At 37.5% G+C, this 27,611-nt stretch overlaps 1 protein-coding gene across 3 annotated transcripts in view; it reads right to left on the minus strand.

Moving 5' to 3' along the window:
• Tpp2 (tripeptidyl peptidase II) overlaps positions 1–27,611 on the minus strand; it is a 62,246-nt gene that overhangs the window by 12,540 nt on the left and 22,095 nt on the right. For 2 of the 3 annotated variants that reach the window (XM_013023005.1, XM_013023007.1), the window contains exons 7-24: positions 26,462–26,616; positions 25,594–25,670; positions 23,538–23,665; positions 22,711–22,810; positions 18,374–18,522; positions 16,469–16,584; positions 15,965–16,133; positions 15,026–15,183; positions 14,248–14,324; positions 12,906–13,012; positions 11,390–11,544; positions 10,048–10,164; positions 9,366–9,466; positions 7,481–7,577; positions 6,586–6,723; positions 4,840–5,084; positions 4,524–4,602; positions 2,810–2,848 (exon numbers count right to left, since the gene is read on the minus strand). In XM_013023005.1, coding sequence (XP_012878459.1) covers positions 2,810–2,848; positions 4,524–4,602; positions 4,840–5,084; positions 6,586–6,723; positions 7,481–7,577; positions 9,366–9,466; positions 10,048–10,164; positions 11,390–11,544; positions 12,906–13,012; positions 14,248–14,324; positions 15,026–15,183; positions 15,965–16,133; positions 16,469–16,584; positions 18,374–18,522; positions 22,711–22,810; positions 23,538–23,665; positions 25,594–25,670; positions 26,462–26,616 — 2,207 coding nt within the window. The remainder of the gene's footprint in view (positions 1–2,809; positions 2,849–4,523; positions 4,603–4,839; positions 5,085–6,585; positions 6,724–7,480; positions 7,578–9,365; positions 9,467–10,047; positions 10,165–11,389; positions 11,545–12,905; positions 13,013–14,247; positions 14,325–15,025; positions 15,184–15,964; positions 16,134–16,468; positions 16,585–18,373; positions 18,523–22,710; positions 22,811–23,537; positions 23,666–25,593; positions 25,671–26,461; positions 26,617–27,611) is intronic. The other variant, XM_013023006.1, reaches the window with a different exon arrangement.

A 27,611-nucleotide genomic window follows, 5' to 3' on the forward strand; every position in this document is an offset into this window, starting at 1 on the left:
TGTGTTAAGCACAGGCAACTACCTAGAAAGTATAGGTCTAAGTGGCCTCCGTTATTTACTTCCTAGGAATACAGTGCTGTTCCCTTTGGAATCGGACCGTCCATTACCTAGCATGTTAGAATGTGAATGACACTTGCCTGGCAGTCTCCATTCATTCTAACGGCAATGTGCCTTTCCTTAGTTTCCCAGGCTAGGAAGTCTATGTGCTGAGGCAATTCTCTCCTGACTGTCAAAGGTAAGGCATTGGCTATTATTGTTTTAATACAGAGACAGAAAATAGAATTGATTTTACAACTAACAAAGACCTACAGAAACAGGAAGATAATAAAGATGGGGTGAATCTTATCAAAGTACATTCCATACATGTATAAAGATGTTTCAATACAATCTCTGAACAATTAATTTATATTAATGAAAATTCTGAAAAATAGAGATCCTATCATGGCAAGCTTAAACTATCAATAATACAGAAGAGAAGATTATGATGAATTATCTTAGAAAAAATTCAAGTTTTTATAATTAAAACAACTGCAAATGTTATTATAATCTTATAGAGTATTTCAGGAAAAGGATTTATTATTATTAAAAATTTAAATCTTTATTATTAAAAATTTTAAGTCTTGATCAAAAGAAAAATGAAACTGAGGACATGGCTCAACTGGTAAAATGTTTGCCCATAGCATGAGGCCATGAGTTCAATCCCCAGTAGTGTAAAAAAAAAATGGAGTAGTGGCTTTCACTTGCAATATCATAACTTTATGCTCTTTCTTCAACAGGTATTTTTTCTGCTCACTTTGCAGGGTCAGTTTCATGAAATCATCTATATCTTAAAGCTGGAAAAATCCTGATTGCGGTTTAGAAAGAAAGTTTAAGAGATAATATTTAGTGTAGAAAAGCTATAAAAAGTTGTTTATAGTAGATACTTAGCAGTAAGTTGAAAACTTACTAGCTACTCACAAAGTATTTTGAAAGTGTTCAAACTGAACCATATTATTTAAAAAGTTAAACTCACCCACTCAACCAGTAAAAACTCTTTGGAAAGCACAATGCATCATCATTTGCATTCTGGCTCAAAAACTACAATTTTCTTAGTTTTTGTTATTAGTAACTGTAAATTCAAAAATTTAAATTTTATACAAACTAAACTACATCAACAATACCATATTTGAGTGCTACTTATCTGTCAAAAGTAACTTTTTTCAATTATATTTATATATATATTTGCATATTTTTTGTAACTTGCCCACCCTGTTTATTCTTTAACAGCTTTTGTGTACTTGCCCAAAAGGTAGGAAGGAATGGGCAGAGGCAATTCTAGCCACCAGACAGTAAAGGTTAACTATAGTTGCTGAGTTCTTTATATAAAGCTTTACTAACCATAAATTACAATAACCTTCCTTCATTCACCCCTTTCCTAACTCACACAACATAATCCAAACAAAACCCAGCAAAACTACAGGAAGAAATTTTTTAATGAGTTCCTAGAATATTGTTACCCTTTTCTCCCAACTGATGACTTTCAAACTACTTTCACACTAGAGAAAAGATGCTAATACATGGATACTAATATAAGATACAGTTTTCTGAATGCTGACTGTCCCATTCAATGAGTTTTCATGGCTGCATTGGGTCAAAACCTCCAGTTGAGAAATACTCATCGTTAGTCCTTTATCTGGGAAGATGATTCCTAGTGGTATATTTTGTTTGCGGAAAGTACTTATCAATACGCAGTAAGGTAGACATTTTGCTTGTTATAAAATACATTTTACTTATTATAAAATGGCATTCCCAGTGGATTATCACTATAAATCAAGAAACAGTAGGCTGGGTGCCTGCGGCTCACATCGGTAATCCTAGCTATTCAGGAAGCTGATCTGAGGGAGGACTGTGGTTTGAAGCCAGCTTGAGAAGACCCGACCCCATGAGACCCAATTAACCATTGTGGCTCAAAGTGGCAGAGTGCCAGTCTTGAGCAAAATCAGGGACAGTGCCCAGGTCCTGAGTTCAAGCCTCATGACTGACAAAAAACAAACAACAATAAAAACCACGTGTTTATATTACTTACTGAAACATTTTTTGAAGAAATCACTGAAATGCTAAATGTCAGCAGGTCCTCACCAGAAAGCCATTGAGTCTCCTGAAATATGTGTCCCTTCCTCTACGATAAACTTAAAGTATCAATTTTCTGTTTTGAGTTAAATTTGGCTGGCGGTCAATAAAGATTGTATAAAAAAGCTGCAAGGAATTCAGGCAGCCCGCCACAGTTCTAAACTCTGTGCTCTTGGGCAGCAGGTTTTAATCACTGTGCTTGCTATCTCTCTAATGCTCTCTCTCTCTCTCTCGTCTCTGCCTTTCCAGAACTTGTACATATAAAAGAGCAGGGATTAAGCTTTCCTTCAAAAGGATAAAATATTTTATTAATAATCTAATTTAAAAATATTTTCAGATTTTTAACTGCTTTTGCCTCTGTGACTAAGTTATCACATAGTTCTCTTTACAGGACTATAGACAGATATTAAAAGTTTTGAAATTTATTACTTAATATTGTATCTGGAGCAAGAAATGAGTGTATTAAATTTTTTCTATATAACACGGGAAAAACAGGGGTCTTCCAACAATTTATGGTTGAAAAAACTTTGAGAAAATCTAGTAGGTATAGCTAATAGCACTATACTATAGAACATAAAGAAAGGAAACTAAGGGAAAGTTTGGGGTTTTTTTTCTTTTAAAGATTTATAATAGTGACAGAAAAAGTTTATTATGTAAATAAGGCTTTAAGACATGGTTCTTAAAAACTGACAATCAGTACCTTTTTAAATTTTCCTTGTCGTTTTGCTGCAGACTGGCCCTGGGAGTTAGAACGACATTCTGTAAGAAAACATGCACAATCTACACAGGATGGAGACACCACCTCTGTCTAACTTTCCTCCAATCTACAGAATGGTCAGGTCTGTGATTAATATGGCATGTTTTTATATAAAGCAACATTGCCACATTTATTTAAAACAAAAATGTATTCAAATATTTAGCGACCAAACTCCATTAATTATGAAAACATTTTAAAAGCATTAAATTAAGCTGACAGTCTGCAGAGTCTGACTTTACAGAATTTTACAACCATCACAGGAGCCCTATGCATAAGAAACAGGGTTATTGTAAAAGTCCAAGAGAAGTAAAATTAATATTACTATCAAAAATGTAAGTAGTATAAAACTACTGAGGACAGACTAAACCATACAATGGAAACTGTTAATTCAAGTGCTTAACATTATTGCTCTCTTCTTAAAATGTCTATCTTTCTAACTACAGTCAATCCCACACACATAAGTACTTTAATGTAACAACTGTCTCTCAAACAATGCAGCCAGGAAGCACTTTTTCTGCACTACTAAAAGCATTTTAGCAGTTTCTGCTAAAACTTTTCAAAGGAGTGAATTCTTAAGTCATCTGAGTGAAAATTCACAACTGAAGCCTCATAGCTATACTTTCTATGAAATAAATCTAAAAAAAAAAGACCACCAGGATTTCTAAAATCATATATGTGTCCAGTATTAACTATTTATTTACTTCAAATTACACTAAAACATGAAAGTTTAAACTGAAATGAGATCTAAGAAACATCAATGGAAACAATTTTCCTAAGAGAAAATCCCCAAATTATGCTTCAATTAGTTAACAGATGATTGGTACAGTGTAAATTGTAATTTTCAGGATGTATGAGCTCAACTCATTTTGCTAATAGCACTTATAGATTCCAGCATTATGAAGTAGATTCACTTAACTTTTTATGATGCTAAAGAGAAACTATAAGAATGACAATGGTACTGAGCTGGGATACTATAACAAAAAGCGACAGTTATGTAAAGACTGTTCTCATAATGAATTTACAATGAAAACACAGATGGAAAAAAGTTATACCAATAAAGTTGCAACATTTACTTCTATAAATTTAAAATTAGAAAAATGTTTCTGATAAAAAAAACAATTTCAAAATTTTTAAAGGCAACGTCAAAAGAAATATCTCATATTTACTTATATAATTATGCGAGATTCCAGTAAGAGGAAAGTATGTACAAATGTGAAAAATGTTCATTAGTAACAGTTGTTCTGATTGGGTTTTAGAAACAACTCAAGAGAATCTGATTTTTTTCCCCCTAACTATACTACTACTTTGGTCAAAATTCTATCATCTGCTCTAATTTTAAATATCTCACTTACTTAAGCCAAGTATGATCTGGATCTACTTATTTCTTAAGAAGCTCAAGCACATCAGCCACTGAGGTATATGGGTTCAGGGCATAAACATGTAGGCTTGTAAAAACAACTAATATTTTAAAACCACAACACATTTTAAAAGGCAGCCCAAGTATAAATTTACCTCACCAGTAACTCAAGGGAAAACCAAACCAATTACAATTGTCTCCCTACACCTAGGAATAGCTTCATCTGGCCATTCTGAAACATTTTTAAACAAACAGAAATTTTGGAATGAGTACTTTCTGTGTAAAATACGTAATACTTACAGCTTTCTTGCCAAGTTCAGTCTTTGATAATGTTAAGGATCCTGCAAGGTAGCATCCAGGTCCCGCCCCTTTAGGTACTCTAATAAGAGAATTAAAGAAGAAAAAAAAGCAACAAGAGAAAGTTTCACAAAGATAATTAAGGGAAAACATCACAATTGCAAACTGAAATATTCCCCACAGCTAAGATTTCAAAATCAAATGGAGAAATAACTTCAAATGATTAATGACAGCATACTGTAAATCTGGTCTAATTAATTCACAATAAAAAAGACAGTATGTAAAATAGGTATTCTATATCAGTAATGTCATCACTTACTTATCATCAGGTAAGGAAGTAACAAAGAATGGCTGGTTATATTTAGGTGGCAATGTCAAATTGTTTGCTTTCTTCTTTCCTAGAAGTGCAAGGCTATGATTTTCATGAATATCTAAGCTCAAGGTATTAGACAACCTATGAGAAACAATAAATGGAAGATCTTTAAGACGCTCCAAATCACTGATTTGCTCATGACGAATCTGTAGTCGAATTGTATAATCTCCTTTCTCCAATTTCAAAGAATACTAAAAAAGAAAGACAACATTTGGGAAATGTAAGTTTAGCCAAGTGCACTGGAAGGGGAAAAAGGGGAACAATTCCATTTGCAGAGTGCAGACAGGGTGTGAGGGACAGGGCGTCACTCCTCAGACACGTTTCTACATACTAGGTGCCTAGTGTCCTGGAGGGCAGCCAGATCAGGGACACCAAGTGCTGTGCCCAAGGACACAGAGAGTAAAGTACGAGGGAGTTGAGGTCAGGTCTGAATCCACTAAAGCCCTCTTTTTTGCCCACAACAAAATATTCTCATGTATTCACTATGTAGTCAGTGTCTGCTGCTCCAACTAACAATGACTTTTTGTTCTAGGCTCTCAGAAGGACTGTATAATATCCACAACAAAAACACATTATATGTTGATCCATGTTGTTCTCTGGTAATCGTTACCTTATAATCAAAAGATCACCCCTTTAATGCAAACAGGAAAAACAAAACTAATAAAGATCAATGAGTAAAAGCTACTTTGCTGGGCTGGGAAGGTGGCTCAGTGATAAAGCGCTTGCCTTGCATGCATGAGGCCCTGGGTTCGATTCCTCAGCACCACATAAGCAAAAAGAAAAAAGCCGGAAGTGGTGCTGTGGCTCAAGTGGTAGAGCGCTAGCCTTGAGCTGAAGAGCTGAGGGATAGCGCCCAGGCCCAGAGTTCAGGCCCCACGACCGGACCCCCCCCCCAAAAAAAAAAGCTACTTTGCTTTTCTATGCTTATGAAGTCAGATGCTGCATTCTGTATTAGTTTTTTTCTGAGAAGGTTTAAAAAGTATCAAAATAATGACACTATAGTAATGCACTACACTGATAAAACTGCTGCTTGCCTTGAGGAAAAAGGTATTATCATTCCTTGAAGGACTAACTGAAAAAAACTCCATGAATTAATGCTAGGCTCATTTTTTCACATAAAATTTCAATCATGGGTTAAATCTCCCTAAGTTATATAATTAAAAGACCTTTTCCCCTTCAATCTAACAGCCCAAAGGAGGTGTTCAATACAGTGTTCAACAATCAGCACTTACTACATGCTTTATCCCACTCGGCCCTGAGATGGAGTCAAGGTGCTAATATATGTCAGAGGATTTCCCACTACCTGCAGACAGGTAGAACAACAACGAACATCCATGCTGAGCTCGTAGTGCTGCTCAAAAGTAGAGTACATGCTTAAGATGTTCAAGGCCTTGGGTTTAATCCTCAGCACATAAGTGTGTGTGTGTGTGTGTGTATGCACATACATACAGTCAAAGCTATGCTTGTTGGTGTCTTGGAAGCACTGTTCTGTCTTCCACTACATGATGAAATCTTATCAGTCTGCTACTCAATAACTACAACAAGAGAGCTTCTTATAGCTTGTAAAAGTACTAAATGAAACATTATAATCTTTTGAAAATATGAATATTTTATCAGAATAAGAGATCAAGAATTAATCAGTTCATGAAATAGGTTTCCGTTAATTCAAAAATTTCACTGCAAATTTTATACCTGATGTGGATAGGCATCGCCTGAACCCATTTGCCTTTTGTTCTGGTCAAAAATAATCCATAGTTGGCTGTCAAATTCTGATTCATATAACAATTCACAAAGAAGTGGGCAACTTGGAGTTACTTCTCCACTCTTGGGCTATAAAACAGTAAAATTGATTATTGATGTGTTTGTGTATGATTTCTAATATAGATTAACCTGATGATAGGCATAAGGTTTTTTGTTATAAAGCATTCAAAATATTGTCTTGTAAAATGTTTTTAAATGAAGAACATCAATTTTGGCACTAATTAAATGCACTTTATCTTTTAGAAACTTTTAAAGATACAAGCCAAGCTATATATAATAGCTTTATATTAACAAAGCAATGTATGTTATTGAATAACTACTTTATAAAACTGAAATGTAACAAGTTCACTGAAATCTCTTATCTCCTTAACATTAAAAGCAAATCCATATTGTACTTCAATTGTTTTATTGAATGCTCACTGATCCTTAAAAAAAAAAAACTCTTTGGTTCCAATATTTGGGTACCTTAATTTCAATTACTTTAATTGCTCATTCTACAAGGAGCAAGAGTAATCAGGCTTAGGATCATAATCAGAAGGGATGTAGCATCTCTGAGTCATCTCATCACTCCTGCTCAGGTGGCAATGGTGGATGTGTACCACTGATTATAGAATTGGAGGCTCAAAGGCCAGCTCACCACTAAACCACATGGATGTCACATCTGAATGATATTTAATTAGCAATCATAGTTACATAAGAATAATTCTAATTAATGAGGATTAATAACTTGATTTTATTTCATAGATATATTATGTCCTTCTACTTTTGATTATTCATAAAACACAACATTCACTGTATGGTCATATTTTATTAGGCAAATACTTACCTGATGAAAGTTATAAGTCAGGACCATCTCATAAAGTTGACGATTATTTGGCAAGACATCTCTTGTTCCTAAAGGTTTTGTTTTTGCACTTACTGGGCTATAAGAAGGCAATTGCATAGTTGATTTGATTCAACAATCCGTTTAATGAGACTTAAAATTCTAAGCAACAAGATCTGTAACATACTACAAAAAGTGACATATCAACATTTCTGAAAACCTTTTAAGTATACTTAGTATTTTAATCACCAGCAAGTAATTTTCCTTCCTTGCATCATTGTAATATTGTCTAAAATTTTGCAAAAGGACAAAAAACTTGCAAAGATAAGCTTCATGATCCAAACACTGTAAACAGCTCTTACAATAACCAGAACCTAATACTAGGGTGGTAGTCACCAAAAACATAGAAGATACATTTTGATTTGTATTCTCCATTCCCAACATGTCTTAATACAGACATGAGTCAGGTCACAACTAGCACTGTTGCTGTTCTCCAAATGCTAGGCTGATGCCCAGTTGTACTGACTCAGCACTTAACCTTTTCAGTGTTTTCTAAAGCAAATTATTAAACTACAGATTTTTTTTTTTGGGTGGGTCATGGGCCTTGAACTCTGGGCCTGAGCGCTGTCCCTCAGCTCTTCAGCCCAAGGCCAGCACTCTACCACTTGAGCTACAATGCCACTTCTGGTTTTCTGGTAGTTTATTGGAGATAAGAGTTTCACGGACTTTCCTGCCCGGGCTGGCTTTGAACCTCGATCCTCAGATCTCAACCTCCTGAGTAACTAGAATTACAGGCGTGACCTACCGGTGCCTGGCAAACTACAGATTTTTAAAAAGGAGAACTCAAACTGGGAGAATGAATGTGAAAACACAAGGCAGGTGCCCTGTGTTCATAACAGGAACTGCTAGGCACTAACAGTATACTACTTGAGTTTCTCCTATTAAGAAAGACTAGGCACTACTGCAATTTCTGAAAATATCTGGCAAAAGATTCACAAAATAAAATCAGAGAAGCTAAACTTGTTATTACATGTCAAGGAATGAAAAGGCAGCCGGGCGCTGAGGCTCACGCCTATAATCCTAGCTCAGGAGGCTGAAACCTGAGGATCACAGTTCAAAGCCAGCCTAGGCAGGAAAGTCTGTGAGACTCTTATCTCCAATTAAGTCACCAAAAAAGCCAGAAAGTGGCTCTGTGGCCCAAAGTAGTAGAGTACTAGCCTCAAGTGAAAAAGCTCAGAGACAGTGCCCAGGCCCTGAGTTCAAGCCCCTTAAAGACAGACAGACAGAGAGAACAGAAGAGAGAAAGAGAAAGAGAAAGGAAGGCAGGCAGGCAGGCGAAAGGGAGGGAGGGAGGAAGACAGAAAGAGAGGGAGGGAGGGAGGAAGGAGAAGAAATAGAGGGAGGGAGGAAGGGAAGGAGGGAGGGAGAGAGGGAGGGAAGGAAGAAAGGAAGGAAGGAAGGAGAAAGGGAGGGAGGAAGGAAGGAGAAGAAAGGAAGGGAGGGAGGGAGGAAGAAAGGGAGGGAGGGAAGAAGGGAGGGAAGGGAGGAAGGGAGGGAAGGGAAGAAGGAAGGAAGGAAGGAGGAGAGGGAGGGAGGAAGGGGAGAGGGAGGGAGGGAGGGGAGAGGGAGGGAGGGAGTGAAAGGGAAGGAAAAAAGAAAGGAAAGGAGAAAAGAAAAGAAAGAAAAAGAAAAGAAACAAACTAAAAGGCTACTGACAATTGATTCTAAATAGCCATTTTGGGGACGGCTATTTTCTGCCCTGAACTTTGTCAGGCAGGTGAAGAGCAAGGCCAGAGACAGGGCCAGGCTGCCTCTCAAGAGACCTGCAAGGATTCAATCACTCTCATTAACACACAGTATCTGTAGCTTTTAAAACAAAGAACAATACCGTAGTGTCTGGACCCAGCTCTTCAAAGTTATGCAGGGAGCCAGATCTTCATATTTCAAGGAGGACTGAACATCAAAACGATTGATTCCTTCTGATGCATGCTACAAAGGATATTTAACAAGTTAATTCCTCACACTTCAAAAGAAATAGAATCTAAAATGAACGTTATTTAATATAGTTTGCCCCATATTTTAAAATTATATCCATGTGTTGCACAAGTGGTTTTAATTCTGACATGTCCATATATGCATACCATGTACCTTGATCAGACTCACCCTACACTTCCTAACCTAGTAAGTTTCACAGATATACATAAAGTGCTTCAACTATACTTGCTCTCCTTCGCCTTCTGTTTGCCTCTCCTGCTTCCTCTCCCACGAATACTCTCCCCTCAAACAGGACCTGTTTTACATGTCTGTCATTCTTGTTTTAAAGTGCATCTAAACTGTTCAAAGGTGTGTCACTCAAGTGTACACAATACTTTAATCAGACAAAGGTCTTCCCAGTCATACTTTCCTTGTCATTCTCATGATTAACAGCTTTCAGTGAGTTTTGTTTTGTCATCTTCATTCATAGATACTATGTATTTCCAGGGTCTCTATTAAAGGTAAAACCTCAACAATGCAATTCTTTTTTCACAGTACATAAATGGCAGCAAAAAGGACAATATTGTACAACTTACAATGTTTAACTGAGGAGCAGTACACACTATGCCATGGAAAGAAATGGTATAGTCAATATTGACATCACTGAGACTTGCCCACCAACGAGCTATGCAAAACTCAATGGCTTTCCCACCCTGCAGATAAAAATAAAAATATATTATATAAAGTATAATTTGTGTTATACATATTATGATATGTGCATCACTTTTTAGGTTTTTTCCTCAAACTAAAAAAAGTGCAATTCTTTTTATTTGTTAAGAAAACTCTGAGCTTTTATCATTTGTACAAAGAATTAGATAAATCAAATTTGTTTAAGTGGGTGCAGGCAATTTAATTAGTTACTACAAATCTTACTTCACTAGAAAATGTGTGAAGCAGCTTTTGAAAGCAAACAACATTAGAACAAAACAAAATCAAGAGAAAAGATATCACTATATAATGCCTATTCATTAGTTTGTGAGCTTCCTGGCAACTGAAGTGGAATGAAATTACAGTCCCTTACATCTTTCTTTTTGTTAAAAAGTAAAATTAAACCAGGTAACACCAGGCTCACACCTGTAATCCTAGTATTCAGGAGGCTAAGATCTGAGGATCATGGTTTGAAGCTAACCCAGGCAGGAAAATCTGTGAGGTTCTTATCTCTACCACAAAAAGCCAGAAGTGCTAGCCTTGAGTACAAAAACTCAAGGAGAGTGCACAGGCCCAAAGTTCAAGACCCTAGACTGGCAAAAAAGTAATAATTAAATAGAAATGAAAACGACTTAGGTTTTCTAGGAATTTTTGCATCAGAAAGTTTAAAAGAGATGAAATTAGGTAATACAGATACAAAATACAAGTAAAGGGAGCATAGAGACCTGGGAAGGCTCTATAACCCGCAAGAGAAGCAAAGTAGCAAGGACAGACAGCACCTCAGAGCACCCACCCCTCCATTTACGGAGGGGGGCTGGGTTGCTTGTTGGGAGGCAATGTACTTCACCTCAGATTCTCCACAGAGCCTTAGTAAAACGATTTAAGTGCTCTGTCATGAAGTTTTACTGAAGAATAAGTCTACCACATAAAGAAACGAGGAAGCCTAAATTGAGATCCAAATTATGAAGCGCCATAAACTGTCAGATTAGCATTATTCACTGACTGAATTATTTGAGATAATAATAAAAATAATAGTGATAAGGGTACACATGCACAAGGGCCTCAGCTCCAATCCAACCCCAGCACTCAACAGAAGCAGAATCCATTCAGATTTCATTGTTAAGTACTCTAATTATAGACTACTTGTCTTTCTACTTCATTTATTTGTCTTAGTGCATGTCAAAAAGGCAAAGAAAATACTTTGGATTTCAATCTGTGAATTAAACTTACTAAGACAGGAAAAGCTTCAGTCAGTGTTCCTTTTTCTGGAAGGGAACAGAACTTGTAGAATTCATGGCTTCGATAGGCTCTTTGCTTCACAAGCTGTACTGCATGAAGAACAAACTTGGCCGATACCTCAGAAGAACAGGAACACACGGTAACTTCTAAAACAAGGCAAAGTTTTAAACTGGTAAGATTTAAAATGCTCAGAAACTGGTGCTATAAATGTCCACTTCTTTGGTTATGTCAAGAATAAAATGGTGCATTCAAATGAAACCGCAGATTTCTTTAAAAACAAAGCAACAGAATATTAGTAAAGCTAGAAGAGTAGAAGATATTCTACAGGAAATAAATGTATTTAAATAAACCACCACCCATTAAAAACTGCCCATTGATGCATACACAAGTATCTAAATAATGTTCCTTTTAAAATCCCTCATTTCCTTTCGTTTTCCCTGAAAATTGGGGGTGGAGGGGGCGGGGAGGGAGGGAACCCAGGATGGTAAGTTTTGGAAACATCTATTTATCTTTTTTTCTTTATTTAAATAGGATTTTAAATTTTTTTTATTTTATTGTAAAGATGCTGTACAGAGGTGATCCAGTTACATGAGTAGGTTAATGAATATAGATAAACAGGATTTTTTTATTTTTATAAATAGGATTTTAATGTTTAGAGAAGTTATACCTTTGAGTACCCCTCCTAAGGGTATCCTCCTTTAGTCTGATTGTGTGTGTGTGTGTGGTGTATGCCTAGAGTCCTGTATAGGTAATCATGTCCAGTTATATTTTAGGTATCTATTTATCTTGCCTAAATTGCACTGTGTCTGTTCAACTTGTCCTAGCTTTTTCTCTCCTCTTGGTCAATGTCCAGGAAAGAATGACCGCCAGAAGCACAGCTTGTAGCTTCTTGGTGAGGCACAGTGGGAGATAAGTCAAGATCATGCTGAGGCAAGTTTATCTAAAAAGTATCCTTAGAAAGGCACACTGCTCCTAAAATCTAAACCACTGTCAAGGACACAAAATCCAATGTTTCTAATTTGAAAGATGAGCCATCTGTAATACTTTCTAATCTGACCCTGAATAAACCTCACAACTTGGGAGACAGAGAGAGAGGAGGATCGTGGCTTGAGACCATCCTGGGTGTGGAAGCACAGGCTTGTGGCCCCCAACTATCAAAGCTGGAACAAACAAAAAATTTAAGGTAAAAGGACTAGAATATGGCTCAAGTGATAAAACACTTGCCTAGCAAATGTGAGGCCCTAAGTTAATCCCTAGTACAGTATAGGTGTTTAAAAAAACCCTTCTAATCCTAAAGTCACATTTAAGACATTTTTTCAGTAATGGTTACCTGTCTACCCTATAGGATTGTGACAAAGTAAAAGGCCTAACAGGGGCTGTGACCCCCACAAGCATTCAGTCATATGGGTTATGAATTTACATTCACTTCATATGTCTGTGAGACAGACAATCACTGAGAGACAGAATGCATATAAAAATAAGTGGTCCAGACAGTAATCTTTCTTACCAGCCCACGTTGCACCCTCAGGAACCTCAACAAAATGCCTTCGAATCTGACCAGGTTTAAAATGCACATCTGTGAAGGCCACATCATAATGTGATGACTCGCTCACTCTGAAAATTAACCAAAGTCAGTTATAAAAGGTGATTTTCTTATAAAACAGCTCTATGTACTAATAGGATGAGTCCACTGATACTCTCGAACTTATCCAGTACTAGAAGAGTTCATTAGAAATAAACATTGGAACTTGTTACAGGCTGATTACAAACAGTAAGTACAATATTAGACCTTTTTGCTTTGTCAGTCGTAGGGCCTGAACTCTGGGCCTGCGCGCTGTCCCTCAGCTCTTCAGCTCAAGGCTAGCTAGCGCTCTACCACTTGAGCCACAGCGCCACTTCCAACTTTTTCTGCTTATGTGGTGCTAAGGGATCGAACCCAGGGCCTCAGGCATGCAAGGCAAGCACTCTACCACTGAGCCACCTTCCCAGCCCGAGACCATTTTTATGAAATATTAGCAGATATACAGACTACAGATAATATTTTCTATTTATTATTTTTTAATTTATAAAGCACATTATTCAAAGCTCACATTCTCTCTTTTCTGCTGAAGGAACTTTTTAACACAGAATTTTCTAATTTTAACTATAATGATTCCTAGGTATTAAAAATTAGGGCAGTGTTTTATCACTAATACTGTTTTATACCTATGAATAAAACTGGTACCAATGCCTCTTTCAACCTTCAGAATGGTTTCATGCTACGAAACAGTAAGACAAAATACTTTTAGAAGAAATTAAAGAAACTATGGGAATATCCAAGTATATGCTAGAGTCAGTGTAACAAATATTTAGTGTCTACAAAACAAGAATCAATGTTTCAAAGATAGAAATGTCTTTTATCCTTTGTCCTAGACAAACTAATGGGGAGAGAAAAACCATCAGAAATATTTAACACAATGTCTCGGGACAGAAAGTTGTGGGAAGAAAGTGTTAGGGAAACAGATACAGAATGCTTAGTTCACTCACAGATAGGTGGGAAAGCTTACTGTGATAATGTTATTAGCTGATTACTGAAGATGTTATATACCGACTTAATATTTTCTTTGTGCAGGCCATTTAAAAAATGTAATAGCCTTAATTTCTTCCTATGTATCTTGTGGGAAGAGATGTGTCACAAACTTATTTAACAGAAACTGTTAACTAACAAGCAGGAGACATGGAAGAGTATAAATATTAAATTGAAGAAACCCTGTCATGTGTTAGAAAGGGATGGGGAAGGAGAAAGGTGAGGAGGTCCAACAGCCATTAACCACCAAAGATACCAGTAAGCTGTGAAAGTTCTCACTTACTTTTCTGCTATAACTGCAGTGATCGGAACTCTGAACAGAGGACCTGCGTTAGGGGATGCTATGTCATAGCCACAGACCTTAAAAAAGAATGGTGAGTCTCAATAGCCATAAACAAACTTATAAAATAGGAGACAATTATATGTATTGTATATATCTATATAGTCACCGAATCAATTCATCTAATCTTAAAACTTAAGCTGAAGCTGGTATCAGTTTCCTGACATAATTAACAGTAAAAAGCCCAAACAAATCCAGGTATCACAATCTTTGGAGTAAAATGAGACTTCACGTAAAAAAGAGTTGCATTTTAATTTCTCGCAACAGAAGACTAGTTCAAACTAGTCTTATAGACAACTTTTAAGATAGAAATATATATTTACATAACAACTAGCATATGTCTGTGAGACAGACAATCACTGAGAGACAGAATGCGTATAAAAATAAGTTTAACAAATGTTTTCATCTGAGTATTAAAGGTAATTTCAGCCCAGTTCAATTGAACTAAATAACTGACAAATTAGAGACTTCTGTGAAAAAGCTTTGCAGTTCTGCTTCTTTCCCTGGCTTTCTTCAGAGGAGGATATCTACACATAAGACTTTCTTAAAGTATCCAGCTGTTTAAATGGATGCAGAACCAGAAGAGCTGTAAAACTGGGCGAGTAAAAAGGTCTACTTCTTAATCAGAATGCAACACACTGCAAACACACTTGCAACCGTTTACTTTGCACTCTTAACATTTTAAAGAGGAAAGAAATGAAAAATGAAGCTGTGGCCATACCTCTGTATAATGTAATCCTTCTCTTAAGCCCCTGGGATCCACACGGATGTTTATGTGTCTACACTGATTCATGAGTTCCAAATGGCTTGGACACTGAACCCAGGATGAATTTGAAGTTAAAGCTAAATGAAGCTGAAGGGATATTTTTTCAGAGTTTTCTGGTATTAAAAAGACCAAAAATTAAAATTAAAATTTTTCCCCTTTCCTTCTATGTTATGACTACTTAGCAATTTAGTCTGGTCAGTTGTACAGTGTGCACTAGTGCCACCGAAAAACACAGCTTGCTTAAAAGTCAGACTCTTCCTTATATTTTAGTATACTTATTAGACCTGTTCACACTTTCATCAAACACTGCTATGTGTTAAAAGAATATCAATGGATATTTTATAGCACCACATGCAGAGGTTAACATCTGTTGAAATTCTGTCAAATATGCAGCGATAACTACTTTGATTTGTATCTAACTGAACTACAGCAGTCCTTGCCTGCTTCTACTACTCACTCTCATCTCAAAGCTGCTATAGTCATGGGGTAAAATGCAGAAGGAAAAGGAATTTGAAATATGCAGCGATAACTACTTTGATTTGTATCTAACTGAACTGTAGCAGTCCTTGCCTGCTTCTACTTCTCACTCGCATCTCAAAGCTGCTATATTCATGAGGCAAAATGAGGAGGGAAAAGGAATTTGAAATTTCATTACCAGGTTAACAGCACTGTGGGCCACTGAACGTCTAGTCGGTCTAATGTTTTCCTTGGTTGCTGAGATGTTATCTGAATTGCCACAGTACTGGGACCCAATAGCCCTAATATTTTCCCTTAAGCCTATAGTTTTGGAACACATTGCCAACTGATATTTCCTCTTCGGAACATTTGCCCAACAGTATTCCTCTATTATGTACTACTCTTGGGAATTTTACTTATTGCCTGACCATCACTTACCTGTGTTCTCTGGAAATGCAGGCTCAATGCCAACACCATGATCTGAAGGTGCAGCCACTTGCACAGGGTCTCGGAGGTAGATGCCACGGTTATTTCCAACAGTCACAGTAAAACCTAATCTATTTGCAAATGATGTATTCTGAACGAGGTAGTCATAGGCTTTATCAACCTAAAAGAATATAAATGATAAGATATAAATGTTTGGGTCAAGAAAATATTTTATTGCAAATTACAGACCCATTTGATTTCAGCTGTAGCAAGCAAGAAGTGTATTTCTATATTCACCTCTCCAAAGAAATCCCAATTAAATCAACAATGGCATATTTTAAGGCAAAATGCCAATCTAATTACACCCAACAAACCTACTCCACTCTTCATTCACATTTACTTCTCTTCTTTGGATTTCCAACCTCTACTTGTCCTCCATGTTTCTCTTAGTTACTAAATTCCTCTCAGCTACAAACTTGGTGTTTTACAACTAGCTTTTCACGTAGACAATAATACCTGAATAATACCATGTCCTTGGGCAAATACTTCAATATTGTCAGCCTTTACTGCAGTGTTTTCTAGAGCTCTTCTGACTGAATGAACTGTATATTCAACATTATTAGCTTTCAGACCTAAAATAAAAAACAAGAAAATTAGTGTTAGTAAGCTCACTACTTCATCACTATGATGACATGTACCATTTCTGGTTTTCATGTCATATTTCAACACTGATTTTTAAAATGTACTTTCTTAAAAGCAGTCCAAATAGTCATATTCAAACTGCCTGCATCAAAGGCTTCATTCAAATACATCATTCCATATCACCAGTAATGCATAGGCATTACTGCAGGCCCATGAATGGTGACAAGCATGAACACAAAGTGGGCAGCTAAATGCATCCAAGTAATGTTCTCTTTAAAGTACTGTTGATCAAACACATTGTCAGCAGGCCATGGTTTGCAACGTAGGTTCATGTTATAAGCACCAGGGAACTCAGGCAAAAAGTAGAAGTCTCACGACATATCAACTAAAAATCATGAAGGGTAAACCAAAGGAGGAGGCTGCAATGCTTGGTAAGAAATGTACGCATTATCCTGCCCATGTAATTGTAACCCCTCTGTACAGTATGTTCACAAATAAAATAAAATTAAATAAAAAAATAAAAATCAGAATCTTTAAGGACTAGACACCAGCATGTGTTTTTAATAAAAGTGTTCCATGTGATTCTAACATATGGCTGGGTTCAGAAGTCTAGGAGCCCAACAACTGGTCAGGCTTGACTGACAGTTGCAGCGATAAAGTATAAATAGTGCATCATTTTTGTCCTTTCCAGAGCATCAAACACGAAAACATTTATGAAACTGTAATAAGCAAACAATACAAACACGGAAACATCATGATGCTGTAAGAGCAAATTGAGGACATGATCAATTTTGTCCATGAGAATCCAAGAGATGAAGGCCCATTGGATGAACTGGCAGACAAGCTAGGTCTTATAGAATACTTGGGAGTTTGCCCAAAGAGAAAAGTAAGAGACACTGACATATTTGATGAGCTTGAGAAGGACCAGAAAGGCGGGTGAAGACATCAGGATCCACCCTGATCCATCCTGAGAGTTCTGATTCAATCTAGCAAGTGACCTAACATTGATGACTTTAAAACAAGGAGTTTAATGTAATTCCCATCTCCTTGCTATCCTTTTAGCACCAAGGGTGGATGAATCATGAGAAGTAGCAGTCAACTATAGTGGTCAGAGAAAGAATGAATGAGAAAGGTAGCAAGAGCTAAGAGCCAAATAACCCCTGAGAAGACCTCACAGGTGACCCTGACAACACCCAACTACAAATCTCATCTCTCTTTCTTCACTTTGCTCCACAGCATTTATCATCTTTTTTTTTTTTTTTGGGGGGGGGGTCCGGTTGTGGGGCCTGAACTCTGGGCCTGCGCACTGTCCCTCAGCTCTTCAGCTCAAGGCTAGCACTCTACCACTTGAGCCACAGTGCCACCTCCGGCTTTTTTCTTTTTGCTTATGTGGTGCTGAGGAATCGAACCCAGGGCCTCAGGCATGCAAGGCAAGCACTCTACCACTGAGCCATCTTCCCAGCTCCGCATTTATCATCTTATAAACATGTATTATTAACATTTAAAAATGTTGATTCAAGTTTGTTTACCCTAATTATAATATAACTTCACAGGCCATTAAAATACTGCTTAACAATTATTAACAATATATATATAGGCAATAACTTCATATGCTGCATAAATGAAATCATATTCAAGTATCATTATCACATAAACCATTTTCTACCTTAAACTTTACTCCGTCCCCAGGACGGTATCAGTTCTCCTTCATGCTCTAACCCCAAGATACACAGGAAACAGTCTGCAATAAGGGAAGAGAGAAATAAGCAATGTCCTCACCTGAAAGTATCAGGGCAATGCCTCCACATGCATTGGGGGAAGACATAGATGTCCCATTCATTAGCTGAGTCCCCCGCAATGTCCAGTTAGGAACAGAAGCAATAGCTCCTCCTGGTGCACTGATGCTCACACCAAGGGCCCCATCAGCACTAAACACAAAGTCATGAAAGTTTGAGTTGGTCAGTGAAAGACAGATATACACGAGCATTCTGAAAAAAGCCACCATTACAATCAACATTATGGGCTAATTGTAGTCACTACAAATAATGACAAAGATACTACTGTGGGGTATCACTGGTGGGGTAAGAGGAAGAACTACCCAGCACAGCTATTTCCCATCACAGTGCATTTATTTGTCCATTCTGGGTAGATTTTTTTCCATACATGTGTTGATGACTTACCCCTGCAATCCAAGCAACATGGAAGGCTAAGAACAGGAGGTTGGTCAATAGTTCAAGGCAAACCTAGGCAGAAATTTTCACTAGGTCTTTCTCAATGAGAAGTTTAAGAGATTTTTTTTTTTTGGCTCAGGTATGTCCCCAGAGAGGAAGTGACATCCTATCCTAAAAGTACCCAATGAGAAACAGTGCTGGAGGCACAGTTCATTTGTATTGCCCCAGACTAGGCAAGCAAGAAGTTCAACCTTTAGTCCCATCAGACAAAACAAAACAAGACAAAATCTGTACATGTGGTGTACTAGGTTTATGTGTATGTGCAAGGCCAGAGAAATCAAGGTATATTTCAAGAGAATAAACTGAGAAGCCTACTTTTAGGCTTTCCATCTGAGAGATCACCTCCAGCTTCCTTAATGGAGACAGAATCTCAGTCTTTTTTGCCAAACTTGCCTGGTACCTGGCCTTTCTCAGCCTTCTCTGTAGCTTGGAGTGAAAGGTGGGTGCCAATGCACCCAGCTATGGGCTAAGAAGGCTCTTATGAACTTGTCTGCCCAGGCTTGCTTTCTTGATAAATATACTTTGTCTTCTTGATAAATATACTTTTCTCTTACCTAAATGAAAGAATTTTTCACTTTGTTTGAAGTCTTAATTTAGCACTATACAACAGAAGTATAATATGGACCTTATATACAATTACAATTCTGAAAGCCACATTTTGAAACGCAAGCTAATAAGTAGCTGGTTAATTTTAATAATATATTTCATTTAACAAGACCTTCAAAATATTTTAACACATAACTGACAAAAATCATTGAGACTGACCTCTTAAGATTTGTGGCTGCCATGCTGGACAGCTTAAATCTAATAGGACCTCCAGTTGAGGAATTTGGCTGAGCAACATTTAGAGTTCAAGCTCTTGGAGTCCATGACTACATGGTATTCAACACAAGCTCTTTCCTCCATCCCAAGGAAAGTAGTAACCACAATGACATGCTACTGCCCTAGAGGCTCCTGGAATTTTCCTTTATGATTCCCCCCTAAACATCTAGTATTTGTATTCCTGACTAGGAACATTTGAGAAATCAGTTTTACATTTTTTTCAGAGAACTGAAAGCAATGTATGCATCTTGTATTTGAAAGAAGCTAGTCACCCCTTTCAGTGAATATCTTAAATAGGTTAAATATCAGCTAACAGGCTGTTCATACCATAGTCCTGAGTGGCAAAAGAGCACAAACAGTACAGTCTGCAATGAATGTCATTCTCAAAGGAAAATGAATGTTTATTGAAGTGTCACCCACGCATACAAATCCCAGATGAGACTTAGGGCAACTTTTACTTTGTTCACTTCCGGGGGAAGGGAGGAAAGGCAGTACTTAGTACTTAGGTTTGAATTCAGGGCTTCGTGGTTGCTAGACTGCTACTCTAGCCCTCACAGTCAAGCCATCAAACCTGCTTTCTTGCTGGTTATTTTGGAGGTAGAATCTAGTAAACTGCTCTGCTTCTCTTGCCTCAGGCCAGAATTCTCCAGATCTTGGCCTCCTGGGAGATGGGATTACAGGTATGAAGCAGCAGCACCTGGCTGATTTTTACTTTCTTGTTTTTTTTTTTTTTGGTCTGGTCGTGGAGCCTGAACTCTGGGCCTGCGCACTGTCCCTCAGCTCTTCAGCTCAAGGCTAGCGCTCTACAACTTGAGCCACAGCGCCACTTCCGGCTTTTTTCTTTTTGCTTATGTGGTGCTGAGGAATCGAACCCAGGGCCTCGAGCATGCAAGGCAAGCACTCTACCACTGAGCCACCTTCCCAGCCCTACTTTCTTGTTTGTTCATTCCACATTATCTACCAATGCTTACAATGAATCCTGATATATAACTGGGAAAAGTAATTACAAAGACTCATGAACTTAAACTGACTACAATTGCTCTTAATCCTCAACTATCCAGCAACATAGCTAATCATAAATTATTTCTCTAACGATTAAATCAATATTCTAAAAATTATTTTATTTTTTGGTCCAGTCATGGGGCCTGAACTCTGGGCCTGGGCGCTGTCCCTCAGCTCTTCAGCTCAAGGCTAGCGCTCTACCACTTGAGCCACAACGCCACTCCCGGCTTTTTTCTTTTTGCTTATGGGGTGCTGAGGAATCGAACCCAGGGCTAATGCATGCAAGGCAAGTGCTCTACCACTGAGCCACCTTCCCAGCCCCCTCTAAAAATTATTTTAATGAAATGTTCCATTAAAAAAATTTTTTTGGTCAGTTGTGGGGCTTGAACTCCGGGCCTCGGCACTTCAGCTCAAGGTGAGCGCTCTACCACTAGGGCCACAACGCCACTTCCGGTTTTTCTGGTGGTTAATTGGAGATAAGAGTCTCATGGACTTTCCTGCCTGGGGTGGATTTGAACCACACTCTCAGATCTCAGCCTCCTGAGTAGCTAGAATTACAGGTGTAAACCACCGGTACCTGGCTCATTAAAATAAAAAAAAAAAGTTTGTGATACCTTTGCTGTAAATTACCACGCATAATACAATCTCAACCTCCATGTATACTCCGTTGGTAACATAAAAACAGATACTGAATACCTAAGTTCAACACTGATAGAGGAGCACTAGCTACCAAAGAGTACTATCAAATATTTAGGGTCCAATAATTATTAGTCCATGTTTTGTATTTCATATCCTAATAAACTAAATCTATGCAGTAATATTACAACTTGGGTTTTTGTTAATAAATTTTAAAAAATTGTTGGTTATAGGGCTTGAACTCAGGGCCTTGGTACTGTCTCTGAGCTCTTTTGCTTGGAGCTAGTGCTCAACTCCCAGTTTTTGAGTGGTTAACTGGAGATAAGAGTCTTGAAGAGTCTCTTGTTCCCAGCTGGCTTCAAACTTTGATCCTCAGATCTCAACCTCCTGAGTAGCTAGGATTACAGTTGTGAGCCACCAGCACCTGGCATGTAATGACTAAAACATGAAATTTCATTTTAAAATCAATTTATGAGTAACACATTTAATAATTTAACATATAATTTAACACATAAAACTAATGCTGACCTTCAGTTCTTATCACTAAAACACCAAGGTGTAGGTAAAAAACAAAGCTTTCTGGTTACAGAAGACACACAGCCTGACGGGTTACAGTGACAAACATTAGTTTGCCAACAAACTACACACATCAGTTTGTAGAAAACTAGTTTAGTTTGCTTCTTAAATTACCTAGGAAAGACTAGGAGGACACCCATAACTCAAGAGAATTTAACATTATCATATTTGATGTGATTCCAATCAATCTTCTAATCTTATCTTTCAATACCCTACTATCTATAGTTCAAATATACCCAAGTACAAGCTTTTTCCTCCCTAAATCACTAAATTAGTTTAGCATCATGTTTTACGTTAAAATCTTAACACATAGACAGTTAAAATCTTAACATATAGACATACTTTCTCTGTCAACCTCTGTCAACCCTACAAGGCTGATTCCAATACTGTCTCCTCCATGAAAGGCTCAAATGACTGTTCCACTCTATGGGTCCCAGCACCCTATGCTGGCATTCTCAACTCAGATCACGAACTGTTTATGCCTTGGCCACTTCAGACAGTAACATACTTGCTGCACTAAATTCAAAGTCTATTCTGCTTCTAAATTAATATTGAAGAGGTAAAGTGATTTGTTTTACACTGGGCTCCCATACTCACTGATGTCATAATAAAAGTTAGGACTTAATATACCTCTCGGGAAAGACGATTAGTTCCTGGAATCAACAGGTAACAGAGAACTAAAACAGATTTTAGTTTTAAGTCAGAACTTGCTTAATATTGGGTTTCACCCAAAATGTTCAAAGTAGTTCTAAGTTCAAAAGCAAAAACATTCATAGGCAGCTTTGGCAATGTCATAAGCCTCAAAAGCTTATAGTTTAACTAAATATATGCAATGATCCTATCACCAACCTTGGACCTCTTGAAGACCATGTATATTGATTTGCAGGTAATTTCTCCCGTAGTGAGTACTCCGCCACCATCATATCAGGGGAAACATAAGCACCAACACCTGTGGGATGGGTTTTATTAACAAAACAAAGCAAAATGTACCCAGTATACCCTAATTTTCCCAAGGAAATTCATTCACTATTTATGTGGAGTTTTTTGGGTTTTTTTGGTCGGTCATGGGGCTTGAACTCAGGGGTTGGGGCGCTGTCCCTCAGCTCTTCAGCTCAAGGTAAGTGCTCTACCACTTGAGCCACAGCCCCACTTCCAGTTTTCTGGTGGCTTTTATTGAAGAGTCTCACGGCTTTTCCTACCTGGGCAGGAAAAGTATCTAGGAGTATCTAGGAGTATCCTGAGTATCTAGGACTAGAGGCATGAGCCACCAGTGCCTGGCTTACTTATGTGAGTAAATCCACTCTTGCAACGGAGCTAAAAACCGACAAGGAAACAATGGAGATCTACATTATATCAAGTGCACTGCTTCTGATTATAAAAATAACTTCCAGGATATTATGTAGATTAAATAATGCACATGTATGCTTCTATGAAAGCACTTATTCTGATCTTCTTTAAATTGTAGTAAATTCTGGATAAGCTAGCTTCTGAAGGCCTACAGTGTTAGGTATGGGAGAGACAATCAGCATATGATTAACAGGGTTCAATGCTTTGCTTTCCAGGACAGCCTCTATCTTGCAATCCCCGCTGCCTAAGCCTACTATTTGCCCTTTCTGTGTGTGTGTGTGGGGGGGGGGGTGTAATAAAACCTTCTATCTCTCAAAATAGGAACTTACCTATAACACTTGATGTGGTTCCACCTGGACAGCCCACTGTGGACAGGCAAGGACCATTGTTTCCAGCACTAGAAACATAGATGATATTGTGCTTCCATACTGCTTCATTGATTACTTCACAGATCCTCCTGAAAAAGAACAGCCTCTTTGAACAAACAGAACTGTCTCATTTATAAAATTTATATCAAAATCAAATTACAATGATTGTTGGTGGCACATGCCTATAATTCTAGCTACTCAGAGGGGGCTGAAATCTGAGGATTTCAGTTCAGAGCCAGCCTGGGCAGGAAAGTTTGTGAGACTCTTATTTCCAGTGAATGTCTAAGAAGTTGAAAGTGAACTGTGCCTCCAGTGGTTTTGTTAGCCTTGAGCAAAAAGTCAAAGGACAGCACTCAGGCTCTGTGTTCAAGCCACAGATCAGCATCAATTCAAAAAAATAATTATAGTGTGGGTTCTAACTTATAGGACCAAAACAGCAGCAATAAATAGGAGAGTATGCTTTGGAAACAGTAGGCTTTCTAAAACTATACCTACTCTGCCTCTATTCTTAAAGCATGTGTATTATGTGTCTGTTTTATATAATACATATACATTTAGGTACACACATACACACACAGAACAAAAATCGTCATTAAATATGATTCTGTAAGGGCTGGCAGGTTTGCTTGCAATGAAACATACAGCCTGCTGAAATGTCATGCCGTAGTTGGGTTTTAGTATGGAAGAGTAGTTATAAGTCTAGAATAACTGTGGGGAAAATGCTGGATGCAAAAGGGTGTTTTGGAAGATATACTGCAAATTACTAACACTTTAGAAGTGACTGGATAATGGGGCAATACATGTTTTTATTTCTAGACTCCCCTTTAATATATTCAGGGGGGAAAAAAAAACTTCTCAAGGGAGGCCTACATCTATTTTTGGCTAGGAATAATTTGACAAAAAGAGCTCGTATCGTTAGTAGCAAGGAAAACAAAAAACAAGCTACTTAGGAGGCAGAGGCAAGAGGATCTAAAGTTTAAGCCAGCCCAGGCAAGACAGTAGGGAGATCCCATCTCAATAAGGGCTGGGATGTGGCTCAAATGGCAGAGCATTTGCATTATACACATAAGGAGACCCCAGACTCAATCTCACAAAAGAAGTAGAAAAAAATACATTTAGATGACAATCAATCATGAAGCACAAGCAAATAAGAGGCAAGTCTACACAGGATGAATGACTGGAGATCATGGGTACATACTTCAAGTGCAGTATAGTGATGTCTCCCAAGAACCCATAGCAGTTATTTGAGAAAAGTAAACGTGACTTAGTAACAGGAAAGTACAGGCTATAGCTCTGGAAAACTTTCATTTTTACAAGACTTTATAAAGTTTTAGAAACCAGAAGACTAGTATTGTTTAGTGTCTTGGGAGGGAGAGATGACCAGGAAGTAAATGCTCTAAAGCAGGTAATTTCAAATAACCCTCACAATGAAGAAAAGTTAAAAAAGTTTTACCAGATCACTGATAAACCACAACACTGATAACACCACCCAGGAAGAGGGAAGAAGGCTGGTGGATGGGGAAACACACAGAGAGATGAGAAATGGAAGTGGATTAGGAGGTGAAGATATACAACCAATGTGCAGGGTGGATGAAGGGAACAGAACAATCCTGGTTGTCTGTCAGGCAAGTATTATTGAGGAAGGTGATTGTGGAATGAAATTATTAAGCACAGCTAACAACAGTCCAGGAGATCTGACAGATCTATACTGGCTAACAAAGGGAGCATACAGTAGAGTCAGAAGTGAAAACAAACAAAAATCCAAACAAAACCAAAAACCACAGGGCTTGAGGGGTGTGAGCCTCAGAGCTACTATAGCCACTGAAGAGTGCAGTGCTGAGATTTCAGATATAATCAATCACTGGTACTGACATCAAAGGTCATGAGTGGGAGTTCTGAGGTATAGGAAACACATAGGTAAGTACATGACTGTTGTTTTTTAACTATGACATTTATTTACTTAAAACATCTAATGATCTTCATCAGACTAGTGTCAACAACTGTCAAAAACACTCACCCAGAATTTGGCCAGTGAGTTGCTTCTCCATAGCTGTAGTTGACAAGATCACACTTATGATTTATAACTTCTATCATCTATTAAAAAAATTAAGAGTCTAGTTTAGGCAGAAGTTTCTAGAAACAAATTAGTAAAGTTTTTGACAGTCCAGGAGCTTGAACTCTAAACATGGGTGCTATCCCTGAGCTTCTTTTGTTCATATCTAGCACTTTACCACTTGAGCCATAGATCCAGTTCCGGCTTTTTCTGAGTAGTTTATTGGAGATAAGAGTTTCATAGACTTTCCTGCCTGGGCTGGCTTCCAAGTGTGATCCTCAGATCTCAGCCTCCTTAGCAGTAGGATTATCAACATGAGCTCCCAGGGCCTGACCATTAAAGTTTCTTAACCACGCATATTCTTATTTAAAAATGACTTCTAGGCATATCATGATAAACAGAAGAGGTAGAAGGAGATACAGTAGCATAAGTAGTAAAAATAAAAACAAAAAGCTATTATTTATAGGAATAAGTGGGATTAGGAGAGGAAAGAGACAGAGGCTTTAAAACCATTAAGGTCATATGATAAAATAAAGTACAGAGTATCTGTGAAGTTTTAAATATCTTTTAGCTGATAGGAGTGAGCTGGCTAAGACGTCTTTTCAAAAAGTATCTCAAAATTGCTTATTAGTGTGGTTTTACTAGCAATGATGGATAAAACCAACATTTTTTACAAATAATTTTCCTGATAATTTTAAAGAAAAATAATCTTAAGATGATAAACATTTTATTATAAGCAAAGTTCTCATATACCAAATATGGTTCACTAAACTTCTACAAACATCAATGACTAATCTGTATCTATATCAATCAATAATTCATAAATACTCACAGCTCTGATGAGGCCCGTGCCTGTTTCCATAGTACTAAGCCGTGTATCACCGATCTTGATGGAAAGAATTTGAGCACCAGGAGCTACTCCATTCCGTTCAGGCTCTTCTGGAAAATGTCCAGCTGCTATACTGGCTACATGTGTACCATGAGCTCCTAGAGGCAGGAAGTATATATGGGGGAGAAAGAGGGACATCCTCACACATATGAAAAATTTAACCATTAATAAAACCTGCACATTAATCCTGGTTTAAATAGCCAAGTAAAAATATATCCTGATCTAATTAATCCTAAGTAATAATAATAATAATTCACAAAGAGAAAACTTTCACATTTACTTTTTGCTACCCGGAATTCTATTCTGTTCATGGAGAGCAAAATACAAGTCCCAGGGGTGACAGTGATTAAGATGCACTGTACTCATACACTCACTTCTGGAACTGAAATCCCTTCGCACAACTACTTAATAAAACGTATTTCACAAAAGAAGCCATTTCCACACATCAGACAAACCTATGAAATGATGCTTAATTTCCTTAGTGATCTGGGGAATTGCAAATGAAAGCCGTAAGGAGATACCTCTACATATTTTCAGGATAGCTAAAATTTTAAAGACTGACAATACCAAGTGTGGACAGGATCATATATCACATGCTGCTTGTGAGAGTAAAAGCTCAACCTAGGCACAACTCATTGACTCAGGGATCCTAACATGAGCGACATTTCAGAGAAATGTGTGCACAAGAACACAACTCATTGACTCAGGGATCCTAACATGAGCGACATTTCAGAGAAATGTGTGCACAAGAATACAACATATCCATCAAAATGTCCTGAAGCATTATTTGTAGAATTCAAAATCTAAACCTGATCCATTAACAGTAAATGAATATATGGTATATCAATTCACAAAATTGATCACTAGAGCTATAAATATGAATTGTTTCTATGTATTATGAAAATGAAACAAAAATAAGATTGAACTGAACTCCCATTCAAACAGTTTCAGTCATTTCATTTATATATAGAAATACTAATGAATGCATAGATTTCTATAAATGAAAGGCTAAATCATGTGAAATTGCCTGCTATTTTATCATTTCTGATGTAGACAAACAGTATATGGTAAAAAGTAACATAGTAATAGAAAA

This window comes from Dipodomys ordii, unplaced genomic scaffold (genome assembly GCF_000151885.1).
Source record: "Dipodomys ordii isolate 6190 unplaced genomic scaffold, Dord_2.0 Scaffold65, whole genome shotgun sequence".
NCBI lineage: Eukaryota > Metazoa > Chordata > Mammalia > Rodentia > Heteromyidae > Dipodomys > Dipodomys ordii.